General features: G+C 35.5%; 1 protein-coding gene across 8 annotated transcripts in view; it reads right to left on the bottom strand.

The window, feature by feature from the left end:
- The window catches only part of EHBP1 (EH domain binding protein 1), a 357,667-nt gene that overhangs the window by 76,022 nt on the left and 268,295 nt on the right, over positions 1 to 13,350 (bottom strand). For all 8 annotated transcript variants that reach the window (XM_032652681.1, XM_032652683.1, XM_032652678.1 and 5 more), the window contains one exon: positions 12,884 to 13,027. In XM_032652681.1, coding sequence (XP_032508572.1) covers positions 12,884 to 13,027 — 144 coding nt within the window. The remainder of the gene's footprint in view (positions 1 to 12,883; positions 13,028 to 13,350) is intronic.

Raw genomic sequence — 13,350 nt, 5'->3', positions numbered from 1 at the left:
CTTTTCTATAGTTAATTTTTTAAATGCAGTTTAACCCCCTTTGGGGAAGGGAACTATTTCAAAGGGTTCATTTTTGCACCCACCCCTGTCAAAGAAGGTCAGAAACACTCAAGTATAAAGTCACTGCACTGCTGTGACACAAATAGTTTCTGCGGCTAAAATCAAACAAAGACCAATTAAACTAATCATAACGTTCCAGTGAACACAAGGAAGCTCACCTGGTATTTCTGGACTTCTTTCATGAATTTTCAAATCTACTCAGTTCTTGGTATTATAATTACCTTGACCAAAATACTGTGAAATTACTGCTCTGATCTACTAATGGCTGCAAAAATCAAGTCGTTGTGGTTTCATGCCAAGGGGCCATAGCAAGGTGGCGCAATGATTTCTGACACAGAAGACAACTTCTAAAAACTCAAAAGGGAAAATTAACGGGATGTGGTTTACATTGCCAAAGACTGTTCATTAATTACCAATTTAATCACTGCTGGAGGCATGACATTACAAAAATCTGGCTGAAAGTTCTAATAGATTATGAAGACCACCTAAGAAGAGTGACCAAGAAATGTACAAAACAATTAATACTGTTTCACTGCTATCAAAGACACTCAGATTATTTTACATCAAGTGAAGCAAAGGAATTAGGAGCTTCACAGTGCCACCACTAGGAACCTTAAATACAATAGCACACAATTAGTAATGCACATGTGACTTTTCGTTCAAAGCATATATCCTTGGGAAAGCCAGAACATGATAAGGAGAACAAAAGAAACATTAAAAAATGAAATGAATAAAGACTTAAACTCTACCCTTGTGCATACTGAGCAATAACAGAATAGGCAATACAAAATACAGCTCTTAGTAATGGTGATATCATCCTGGGATGTTCAACACTGCACTGAACAGCCATATAGAAAATGTCTATGGCCATTAATGGTCGCATAAAAGGAGTGTTCCTGATGCTAAAATACCTAGCCCTAGATTCATGTATTCATGGCAATCTCAAATAAATAAGACTTTTGAGACTAGGGGTTTGTGGCCACATAATAGAAAAGATGCTTGAGTTTTTTCCCCAACAATGCTAGTGTTTTGTGTGACTTTGAAGATATGCGAGCAAGCTAACAATATGTTTTCTAAGAAGTCTAGTAGCCATTGTTAGGATAGTAGGCTTCAAATCAACTTAAATTTAGACATAATAGATAAACCATTATTTAAATCATAATGAATAAAAACCACTGCTATGTACAGAGGCATTTATGTCGAATACAGAAGTACATTGGCATTCTTCTATAAAATGCAACTATAAAAAAGATTAAGCTATATATTTAAAGTGTCTTACTGGTCTGAAACGGATTATGTACATTAAATCTTCTATCAATTGTGTTGGTGTAAGAAATAAGGAATATATTTTCATCTCTGTGCCCTGGGTATAGACATTCCAGTTCATACAGAGAATAAAAATCTGTAAATAAGACAAATTCTTACTCTCTATGTTATTAGAGGTTTTAGATTTCTTTTTATAATAACTGATGTTCTTTTAAAATTACAAGTGCAAAGTTACCTACTTCTTCCTAGTAATAGAACTAATAATATATGTAATCAGGAAAAATAAAAATTTTAGCTTGACGTTAACTTTTAAAGCTTGATTCCTAGAGGCTAGCCATTTAAATGTAACACAGCCGATCTTCATAAACATATAAGCATAATCTTACATACATTTTTACGATGAGACATACTTGGGACACATATATATATGAAAACTATGGGAAAAGTTTCTTTCAGAGATAGATGATATAATGATATTTAGTGTTTTTTACCGGTTGGATGGTAACTGCTTCTTTGATTATCTGGAAAAGATCTAGTGATCTTATCTAAATCTGCTACAATTATCAGCACAACGGACTAGTCCCATTTAAATCAATATTTTCCAATTAACATCAAAAGTACAAGGTTGATGTCCCACCCCTTCATATCAACAAAATACCTGTTAAAGGTTTAATTCGCAAAAGAGCGGCTTGCATTCTTACCAAATAAGCCCTTTGGATTCACTGCTAAAGACCAATAAAAAAAAAAAAAAGTCACTGTATCTTTTTTTGATTACTGATCTTTGTAGTTAACTAAGGACTGACCAAACTGAAATTCCTTTCCCATATACACAGTTTTCTTTAGAGGATTCAAATATTACTGCAAACCTTTAAAGACAGATATTACAAACCTTTCAGGACTTGCTGCTAACTTGCAGTTTGATCCTGCTAAGTGAGGGTGGACTCCTATGCCAATTAATTGTAATGGGTCACTCACTATGTTTGCAGATTAAATATCAGACAAAAAACTTCAAGTCTGGATTATAATAATGTTGTGATTTTTGGGCTGATTTTTCTTTTAAAAAATATTCCAGGGCTTCCCTGGTGGCGCAGTGGTTGAGAGTCCGCCTGCCGATGCAGGGGACACGGGTTCGTGCCCCGGTCCGGGAAGATCCGTGGCTGGGCCCGTGAGCATCCGGAGCCTGTGCTCCGCAACGGGAGAGGCCACAACAGTGAGAGGCCCGCGTACCGCCAAAAAAAACAAAAACAAAACAAAATTCCTGGTATCTAACAACTATATGCAAACCATATTCTTATGTTACATAATTTATGATTGAAAAAATGAAAAACATATTTATAAATTCACTGTTAAGTGATTAAACTAGATTGAAGACTCATTCCCAATTCTCTTTTTAGACTTTCTATTTATAAAATAGATTTCATTCTTTCTTAAAAACGAAAAGGTATAATTAAACCTATATAGCATCCTTCTTCTGATAGGTTCAAAGTGCTTCATATCCTAATAGCAATTCCAAGGAGTGTGGGTAGCAGGATTGTCACCCCTTATTCTTAGATTGTACTGATCCTAAACTTTAGTATATCAAATGCAAACATGTCTTTCAGCTATTTATTATAATTACATGAGTATAACTAAATGTCATGGTGGATTTATTAAATGTATTTTTTTAAAAAAGCAACTATATTCTAATGTAAAGTAATAAGCAAAAGAGTCTGAAATAGACTAGCTTCTTAAATTCTATTTATGCATTTCTTGGGGAAAAAGTGTGAGAATTGAGTAATAAAGAAAGCGAGAGAGAGGCATGGACATATATACACTACCAAACGGAAGGTAGATAGCTAGTGGGAAGCAGCCGCATAGCACAGGGATATCACCTAGGTGCTTTGTGACTGCCTGGAGGGGTGGGATGGGGAAGGTGGGAGGGAGGGAGACGTGGGAGGGAAGAGATATGGGAACATATATATATGTATAACTGATTCACTTTGTTATAAAGCAGAAACTAGCACACCATTGTAAAGCAATTATACCCCAATAAAGATATTAAAAAAAGGAAATATTTTCTTGAAAAAAGTTATTACATTTTTCTCAGAGTTTAAGTTTAAATATATTATACAGTCAAGGAAGCTCCTTTGGCTATATAATGGCTAGACTGTTGAACCTGTCAAACCCCTGAGTTGTACTTTGAAAAAAGTTATTTTAAGTATACGTGAAAAATAATGAACAAAACAAACATCACACCTAAAATTTATATTAGTAAAATGTAACATGAAAATCTCAAAAGGAATAGGAAGCAAAGAAATAGAAATCACAGAGCTCAGAGCAATGAAATCTGTCTCCTATAGAAAACTAATTTCAGAAAACACCTGAAACAGGTTAAACAAATGTTTAAAGGCACAGAGATACAAATGAATAATGTAAACTACTTTCCCTAAAAAAGATCTAAATTCATTATGTACTTGCAGCAAGTTCTCATTAAAACACGCAATGGTAATCTTGACAAAAATTAAGAAAAATTATAAGGTTTACAGTATCTGTGTTTGTAAGTTCCCTTTTTTTTTTTTTTTTTTTTTTTGCCGTACGTGGGCCTCTCACTGTTGTGGCCTCTCCAGTTGCGGAGCACAGGCTCCGGATGCGCAAGCCCAGGGGCCATGGCTCACGGGCCCAGCCGCTCCGCGGCACGTGGGATCTTCCCGGATCGGGGCACGAACCCGTGTCCCCTGCATCGGCAGGCGGACTCTCAACCACTGCGCCACCAGGGAAGCCCTGTAAGTTCCCTTTTAAGAGAAATTACAGCTCAAATATTTCCCGAAGATAACTTAAGTAGAGTCTGTACATGAGGATCCACAAGATAATATTACCAAGAGTTGTCTTCAGTGTCTTAGAAATTGTTTCCTAGCCTTCCAGCCTAAAGCTATACTAATTTATATGAGGGAATGTTTGCTTAGAGTGATGTGATTCAAGGCAGAGCTGGGAGCTGAACTCTAATGAGAGATCCCAGAGTATGGGAAGAGTAGGTATGTGTAAGAATTTGTTGTGTACACACGATAACAAAGCAAGGTATCAAAATGTAGGATACAAGAATAGGAAGAAAAGGATGATACAGGGAACCTCGAGCCCTCAAGTGGCAAATGTCATCTCTGTAACTGATCTGAGAAAGGGGAACCCTTTAACTTTCTCTGACCAATGATAATCAGTTCTGCTCTAAAGACCTTCAGAGTCAGTTTTTCCCCTGTTTACCAAGAAACTCCTTATAGCAACCCCAATTTTTCATATTTAAGCTCATGTTTTTCTTAGTTGACACTCAGAAGATATGAAAAATAGATTGTCACTATTCCCTCCCTTCACTTATTCATTGAACAAACATTTACTTAATATTAATACTTGGTGCTGGGGATACAAGGTTCTTGTACTTTGAATAGCTCACAGTTGAGGGAGAGAGAGATGTATAATTAGATAATTATATGGGAAATGTGGCAGTAGTAATATGTACAATATATTAGAAAAAGATACAGGAAGGAGAATTAACTTTGCTGCTAGGAGCCATGACAGAGGTACTCACAGAAGAAGTTATTTTCCTAACAAGGGAAGACAGGCATTTCAGGGAGAACAGCAAATGCTTGATACAGGAACGAAAGAGTATGCCACACTCTAAGCAACTTAGTTGAGTTAGACTGTAGAGTGAAAAATGGGAGAGAGGTGAGAAATGAGGCTAGAAAGGGAAGGGGCAGGATTTGCAAGAACTTTTAATATGAGGCCATTTTGAGTAGTTTGGAACTTATTCTCTTGGGTAAGCGGGAGTTACCAGAAAGAATCTGAGCCTTCATATACTCAAATTACTACTTAAACTATTTCACACTTCTCTCTTTATATTTCATAAGCCTGTCTTTCCTTAAAAGTAGACCTTTGCTTTCAATCCTTTAACACTTCTCTGAATCCTCTGTAAGTTCTCTCTCTCAGCCCAGAACTAGATACAAACTAGATACCTCAAAAGTGGTTAACATGTACAGAGTAGACGGACATTGTCCCATGCAATTATACTTCTATTTAAGAACTCTAACATCAATTATTAAAATAGCTCTACTCATTCTTCTTGATATTCATCAGAAGGTCCTAGATTAGCTGTATAGAAATGAAGTTTAGAAGGATAAGAGATAGAAATTGCTGAAGAAGTCCTATATCAGCAGTCACCTAAGAGTAACTAAGCTCTTCGGTAAACTCTTGAAGATTTAAGGTCAGTGACTCATTTATTCAAGACTTGGGGTCACTCCTGGGTACCAACTTTTTTTTTTTTTCTCACTCTTGGGAACTCTCAGTTAAAGTAAGAACACAAAAAGCCGTGGGTACCTGCGGGTATATATATATCTCTCCCTGCCAGCAACTAGACTCTTAGTACCAAAGCATACATTATAAACTCAAGATAATTTATAATGAATTTAAAAATAAGGGCATGGTAAATTAAGGCTCAAATTAAAGAGCATAAGGAAGTGAAAATAGTAGCAGCAGTTCACTAAATTAGATGCCAGATTTTTTTTTTTCTTAGTTAAACCTGCTTTTTATTTACCAGAAGTCTTTTGATCTCTCCAGAGTGAAAGGGATGCTGACATTGAAGTGGGGATAGCATTAGTCATGGTTCCCTTACCCACTTCACCGTGGACACCAATTAATTTGAATGTCACACAGGAGAAAAAAATTTTCTTTGCCTCAATATCACAAATGGAAAAACAGATTTAGAGAGATTAAATAATTTCTACTTTTAGTATCACTTAACTCATATTCAGTTGCTCCAGAGATGAAATTTGGTATTTTCCCTTTTAATTTTGTCAGCCAAGTTGGCCATACTACTTTTCCAAAATATGGACAGTACTACTAAATAACTCAAACCTGTATGTACAAGAGCTACCAGAAATGATAAAGAAAATGATCAAGTTAAGAAAACTACCATATCATTGGAAAAGCTATCAACCTGATTATAAACTTGCATACTAAACTGAAAATCTGAAAAGCAATGGCAAGGTCTAACTTCTTTTGTGAAACGGGAGTTACCTGATATTTTACATTTTCTTTCTTAAATCATTTCAATATTAGCTATAAGGCCCACAGAGTAACAAATGTCAAAACTAGAGCAACAGTCCCAGGATGTACTATTTAGGTCATGGAACTGATGTTCTTCCCAACACATCTATATACGGCTTGACTTATCTGAAAAATGAGCAACAGTAGAATGCGCAAGAGAGTTTTTAAAGTGAGCTTAAACTATAACTGAGAAGAAGCTACAACAATATCTTCCATGCCACACGTTCTTCTTACAATGTGGTGGGGTCTATGTCTCTGCTACTTAAACCTGGGTGTGGCTTTGTGTCTCCTCAGGTCAACAGTCTGGCAAAGGTGACTTTTAAAGCTAGATCATAAGAATGCGTAAGAGAGCTCACTTTATTCTCTTGGGACACTCGCTGTTAGACCCAGCCACCATGCTGTGAGGAAGCCCAAACTAGCCCAAGTAGAGAAACAATATGGAGAGGCCACATGTAGGTGTTCCAACTGACAGCATAGTTCCTAGAAGAAAACCAGCCCCTGACAACATGCAACAGAAATAAAACATTCCCCCATTGTCCTATCCTAAGGCCTAATTTATACAATCTGTAAGCAAAATAAAATGGTTATTTTATGCCAATAGGTTTTCAGTGTTTTATAATGTAGCAAAAGATAACCTGAAAGAGGAAGGGTAGGGAAAATATCTTTGCGACTGTTTGAAGCATAGTTTCATAAGCAGTAGGGTACAACTTTGCATAAGTGGGAAACAAATGCAATAAAGTAAGCAAATGTCTTCTCAATGTGAACAGAATTGATAGTACTGAATTCGCCATTTATTCCACACCTAAGCACAAACAAATATCATCAACTGTAAAAGTGAACAGTTCTTTCTACATCTCTTCTTAAAACACACACACACACACACACACACACACACACAGACACACACACACCCCCTTAGAGATACTGAAACACAACATTAGTTTAAATGAAACAGCTTTATGGTCAAGTACATTTGGGTATGCTAAGAAAACAATCTATTAAAAACATCCTTTTTGGATACCAAAAATTTCCCTAGTTTAAAATATTTATCTAAACACTACATATTTTTAAAAGAGAGAATAAAGGGAAAAAACTCTGTAAGCCATTTGTTATATTACCCTTAGGGATAATTTTTTTTTTTTTGCGGTATGTGTGCCTCTCACTGTTGTGGCCTCTCCTGTTGTGGAGCACAGGCTCTGGATGCACAGGCTCAGTGGCCATGGCTCACGGGCCCAGCCGCTCCGTGGCATGTGGGATCTTCCCAGACCTGGGCACAAACCCGTGTCCCCTGCATTGGCAGGTGGACTCTCAACCACTGCGCCACCAGGGAAGCCCGAGATAAATATTATTAATATTTTGATTATTTTCCTTCCTGAACTTTTCAATGCATATATAAAAACACAGTCTTTCAAAATGGAGTTCATATGCCATATGCCATTTTATATCTTTCTTTTTGCACAAAATGACACTGTGAACATTTCCCTATGTCCTTTCAATATTTTTTCAAAACATTATTGAATAATTTTCAATAGCTACATAACAAGTATATATATTTGTTGTAATTTATTTGATCATTCCCCTAGTCTGAGCGACTGCCATTCCGTAACTTTTGCTATTATAAATAACTATGTGATGAAAACCTGCATATTGATCTTTGTTAGTGGAATTATTGGATAAAATGGAATGAGCATTTCTTAATGAAGTTTACTTGCTTTCCAGAAAGATGTGGCAAGTAACATGCTACCAGCAGTATTATCCAACTCGATGAAACATCACTAACATCATGTTTCTTAAAATCCAAGTTATATATTTTACAGATACAGTAAGATGTCACAGACATAGAATATGCGATGTTTTAGTAGTTAACTTATGATACTGAATTCACACTAATGTAATTTAGCTAAAAGTTTAAGTTTTATTTGGGAAATTAGAAGTGCAAGCAAAATTACTGGTGCCTTAAAAAGAAGAGATGACCAGTAAAATATCTGTTGACAGTTTAAAGTAATAAATGAATAAATTGAACGAAAAAACAAACAGCCTTAAAAATCAGGATACTTGAATTCTAAGCCTAGTTTGCCACTCTTTGCAACCCTAGGTAAATTTAAACACCCTTTCCTAACTCGTTTTCTTAACCTCTACAATGGATACAACAGTAATATCTATTCCTACTTCACAAGGATTTCAGAAAAATAAACAAGAAGGAAATAAAACATAATGCTTTAAAAACATACTCTCTGAAGTCAAATTGTCTAGGTTCAATTCTTGGCTCTGTTACTTATAGGCTGTGTGACCATGGGCAACTCATTAATTTGTATGTCAGTTTTCTCAACTATAAAACAGAGATTATACTTAACTCATATAATTGTTGTGGAGATTAAACAAGAAAATCCACAAGAAAGCACTTTGAATCCTGCTTGATACATGGTAAGTGCTCATAAACATTAGATGACAATTATTAATATATGTAAAATTTACACATAGGTAAAATAATGGCTTTTTAAGATCTACTTGGCAGACAGATCATTTAAATCTCAGGCGTTCTAAATTTAAAATCAACACACTTGAAAAATATAGAGCTATAAATTTTCCATAATTTTTAGAGCCTGAAAGAGCCAAAATTTATCACAAATAAAATATAATATCAACAAAATAACTTTCTTTTTAAAGAGAATATTCTTTCTGTGGCTATTTACTTAACTGGATCCTTCTCTCCCATCAAGTCTTAGTTCAAATGTCCCCTCCTCAAGTCACTCCTACCTACTCAAATTATCCTCTACTATATCATGTAGTTTTCACACTCTGTAGTTAACTTATTTATTCATTATTACCAGTCTCTTTCCACCAAAACGTAAATTCCATGAGAGAAGAGGCTTTGTTGGGGATCTTAGTTCCCTCACCAGCGTTCAAACCTGTACCCCCTGCAGTGGAAGCGTGGAGTCTTAACCACTGGACCACTAGGGAAGTCCCCGAAGCTTAGTCTTTTCTATCTCTACAAAAATACTAATTTCTGACACTCAATAAATATCTGACTGAACCAACAAATTGATGATATAATAGATGGTTAGGCACTGAAAGAGTTTGTATAAAGACTACAAAATTTCTTCCTCAGAAAAAATGGCCATCTAGATTAGCATTTCTCAAAGATTTTTATCATGACCCACAATTAAAAATACATCTTATATCAAGATCCAGTAAGCACACATACCCACGTAACTAAAACAAGTCTCACACAAAAGTACTATGATGTGTGATAAATTCTGATATTTTCGATTTCATTTAAATATTCTATTCCTTTTCATTGAAAATAAAATTATTGTGGCCCACTACACTGATTTTATATCACACTACTGTGTAAAGACTTGAAGTGTGTATATTGTACAGCACAGGAAATATAGCCAATATTTCACAATAATTTTAAATGGAGTGCAGTCTATAAAATACTGAATTACTACGTTGTACACCTGAAATTAATATAATATTGTAAATCAACTATACTTCACTTAAAGAAAAACAAAATAATAATGAATAAATAAATAAAAGACAAAGTTTGAAAAACAGTGGTCAAGTTCAGAGGTTATTCTCTGAAAGGCATTAAAAAAAGTATGCATGGGAAGGAAGAAATAAAACTGCTTTTGTTCATAGATGTCATGATTATCTTATGTAGGAAATCTGAAAGAATTGAAGGAAAAAAAAAAAGGCAAACCTCTCCTGGAACTAATAAGCAACTATAGCAAGGTTGTAAGATACAAGGTTAATATGCAAAAGTCAATTGCTTTCCTATATACCAGAAATGAACAAGTGGAATTTGAAATTAAAAACATAATCCTACTTACATTTGCACCCCCAAAATGAATGTCTGTGACATAGGACAAAAGCAACACAATGGAGCAAAGATCATCTTTTCAACAAATGGTGCTGGAACAACCAGACATGCACATGCAAAAAAATAAATCTAGACACAGACCTTACACCTTTCACAAAATTTAACTCAAAATGGATCACAGACCTAAATGTAAAACACAATACTGTAAAACTAGAAGATAACATAGGAGAAAACCTAAATGACCCTGAGTATGGTGATTCCTTTTTAGATATAACGCCAAAGGCATGACCCATGAAAGAACTAATGGTTAAACTGGATTTCATTAAAATTTAAAACTTCTGCTCTGTGCTTCCCTGGTGGCGTAATGGTTACGAATCCGCCTGCCAATGCAGGGGACAGGGGTTTGAGCCCTGGTCGGGGAAGATCCCACATGCCGCGGAGCAGCTAAGCCCGTGCGCCACAACTAATGAGCCTGTGCTCTAGAGCCCACGAGTCAGAACTACTGAGCCCACGCACCTAGAGCCCGTGCTCCACAAGAGAAGCCACTGCAATGAGAAGCCCACGCACCGCAACAAAGAGTAGCTTCTGCTCGCCGCAACTAGAGAAAGCCTGCGCACGGCAATGAAGACCCAATGCAGCCAAAAGTTTTTTTAAATGAATTAATTAATTTTAAAAAAACTGCAAAAAAAAAAAAAAACCTTCTGCTCTGTGAAAGAGAATGTAGAGAGAATAAGAAGACAAGCCACAGTCAGGGAGAAAATATTTGCAAAGATACAACTGATAAAAGACTGGTATCCAAAAGAAACAAAGAACTCTTTAAACTCAACAGTAAGAAAACAACCCGATTAAAAAATGGGCCAATGATCTTAAGAGACACCTCTCCAAAGAAGATATACAGATGGCATACAAGTATATATAAAGATGTTCCACATCATATATTATCAGCAAAATGCAAATTAAAACAATGAGACACCACTACACACCTATTAGAATGACTAAAATCCAGAACACTGACAACACCCAATGCTGGCGAGAATGTAAAACACAAGAATTCTCATTCATTGCTGGTGGGAATGAAAAATGGTACACCTACTTTGGAAGACAGTTTGGTGATTTCTTACAAAAGTAAACGTACTCTTACCATAAGGTCCAGCAAACGTCCTTGTATTTACCCAAAGGAGCTGAAAACTTAAGTCCACATAAAAACCTTCATGTAGATGACTATAGCAGCTTTATTCATGATTGCCAAAACTTGGAAGTAACCAAGATGCATTTCAGTAGGTGAATGGATAAACTGTGGTACCTCCAGACAATGGAATATTATTCAGCATTAAAAAGAAATGAGCTATCAAATCATGAAAAGACATGGAGGAACCTTAAATGCATATTACTAAGTGAAAAGAAGCCATATCAGAAAAGGCAACATACTACGGTTCCAAATATATGACATTCTGGAAAAGGTAAAATTATGAAGACAATAAAATTATCAGGTTCCCAGAGGTTGGGGATGAAGGGAGAGATAAATGGGTGAAACACAAAGAATTCCTAGGGCAGTGAAAATACTCTGTATGATATTATAAAGATGGATACGTGTCATTATACATTTGTCTAAACTCATAGAATGTACACCAAGAGTGAACCATAATGTAAACTACAGACTTTGGGTAATAATGATGTGTCAGTGTAGGTTCACAGTTTTAACAAATGTACCGCCCTGGCAGGGCATGTTATTAAGGAGGGAGGCTATGCATGTGTGGGTTGAGAGGGTATATGAGAAATCTCTGTACCTTCCCCTCAATTCTCCTGTCAACTTAAAACTGCTCTAAAGAACATGCAGTTTTATGTATATGTAAAATTGGGGGTAGGGCAGGGTTGTCATAATTTTCAGATTCATGAAGAGGTTCATGTCCCCCTAAATCTAAATCTATTACTATATGTTCATTATTATCTGTGAGGCACTACACAAAAATATGTATAAAAATATGGCTTAACATAGGGATGGCAGTATATGATAGGAAAGAGGATTGACTCTGGAGTCTGGTAAGTCTTGGGTTCAAATCCTGAATTCATCATTTATCGACTACAACCTTGTACATATTATCTTACCTATCAGCCTCAGTTTTCTTATCTAAAAAGGAGTTTGCATATCTACTTCATGAGGTTAGGTAAAATAAAAATTATGTGAAACATCCATTATAGTGCCTGGAATATATGCTAAGTATTGCACTGGCCAAAAAGTTCATTTGGGGCTTATGGAAAAACCCAAATGAACTTTTTGGCCAACCCAATATTTCAATAAATTGTAGGCATCATTATTATATTCTAATGTTTCCAACAAAATTAACTTCCATTGACAAAATACAATCCTAAACAAAGTACAACTAAATTACAAAGTGTAAATTAACAAAAAAACAGATCATTCATGTATATGTGGAAATTATATTCCAGGATCTTACTTTTTCTAACAGCTAATACTGCTGTGTAGGAATAATTACAACCTGCTCCTCCAAGTATAGATTTATCAGTTCAACGAAAGTACCAAGTACCCACAGTATACACAGTCTATGGAAAAATAATTTATCAAAAATATGAATAAGTTACTCTTATTTACACCCCCAGGATTACAATGAACAATGTATGTTTTTTTTAACTAATGTTCCTCACATCACTTAGCTGCCTGTTGCAGAGTGGTGTGGCTGCGTTGGTATTCTGCTTATTCCCTGCCTTTAAAGCTGCATCTCTTCTTGCTTGCTCAAGCAGAACTCTTGCTCTTTCTTTGAGTTCTTCTTGTCTGGATAACATTCGATGCTTAAAAACAAAGATACAGAATTAGAAGCCAAAACAAACAAACAAAACCCCAAAAAACCCATGTAATCCATTTTTGTAAACTAATCAATAGTTATACAATTCATCAAAATAATAGTGGTCAGGAATAAGACTGTAGTTTTATGAGATTACCTATAGAAAATATTAATGTTGACTAGAAACTGTGGAATGAATACATATATCTTGACTAAAAGGAACTATACCTTTACTGGCTAAAACTGGGTTAAATTTAATTACATTTTCATTAGAACATAGTCTCATAAGGTATAAAGTCCATACATATATTACATACATTCTTCAAATTT

This window comes from Phocoena sinus, chromosome 13 (assembly GCF_008692025.1).
Source record: "Phocoena sinus isolate mPhoSin1 chromosome 13, mPhoSin1.pri, whole genome shotgun sequence".
NCBI classification, from domain to species: Eukaryota; Metazoa; Chordata; class Mammalia; order Artiodactyla; family Phocoenidae; genus Phocoena; species Phocoena sinus.
This window is presented reverse-complemented; position numbering and strand designations above follow the sequence as displayed.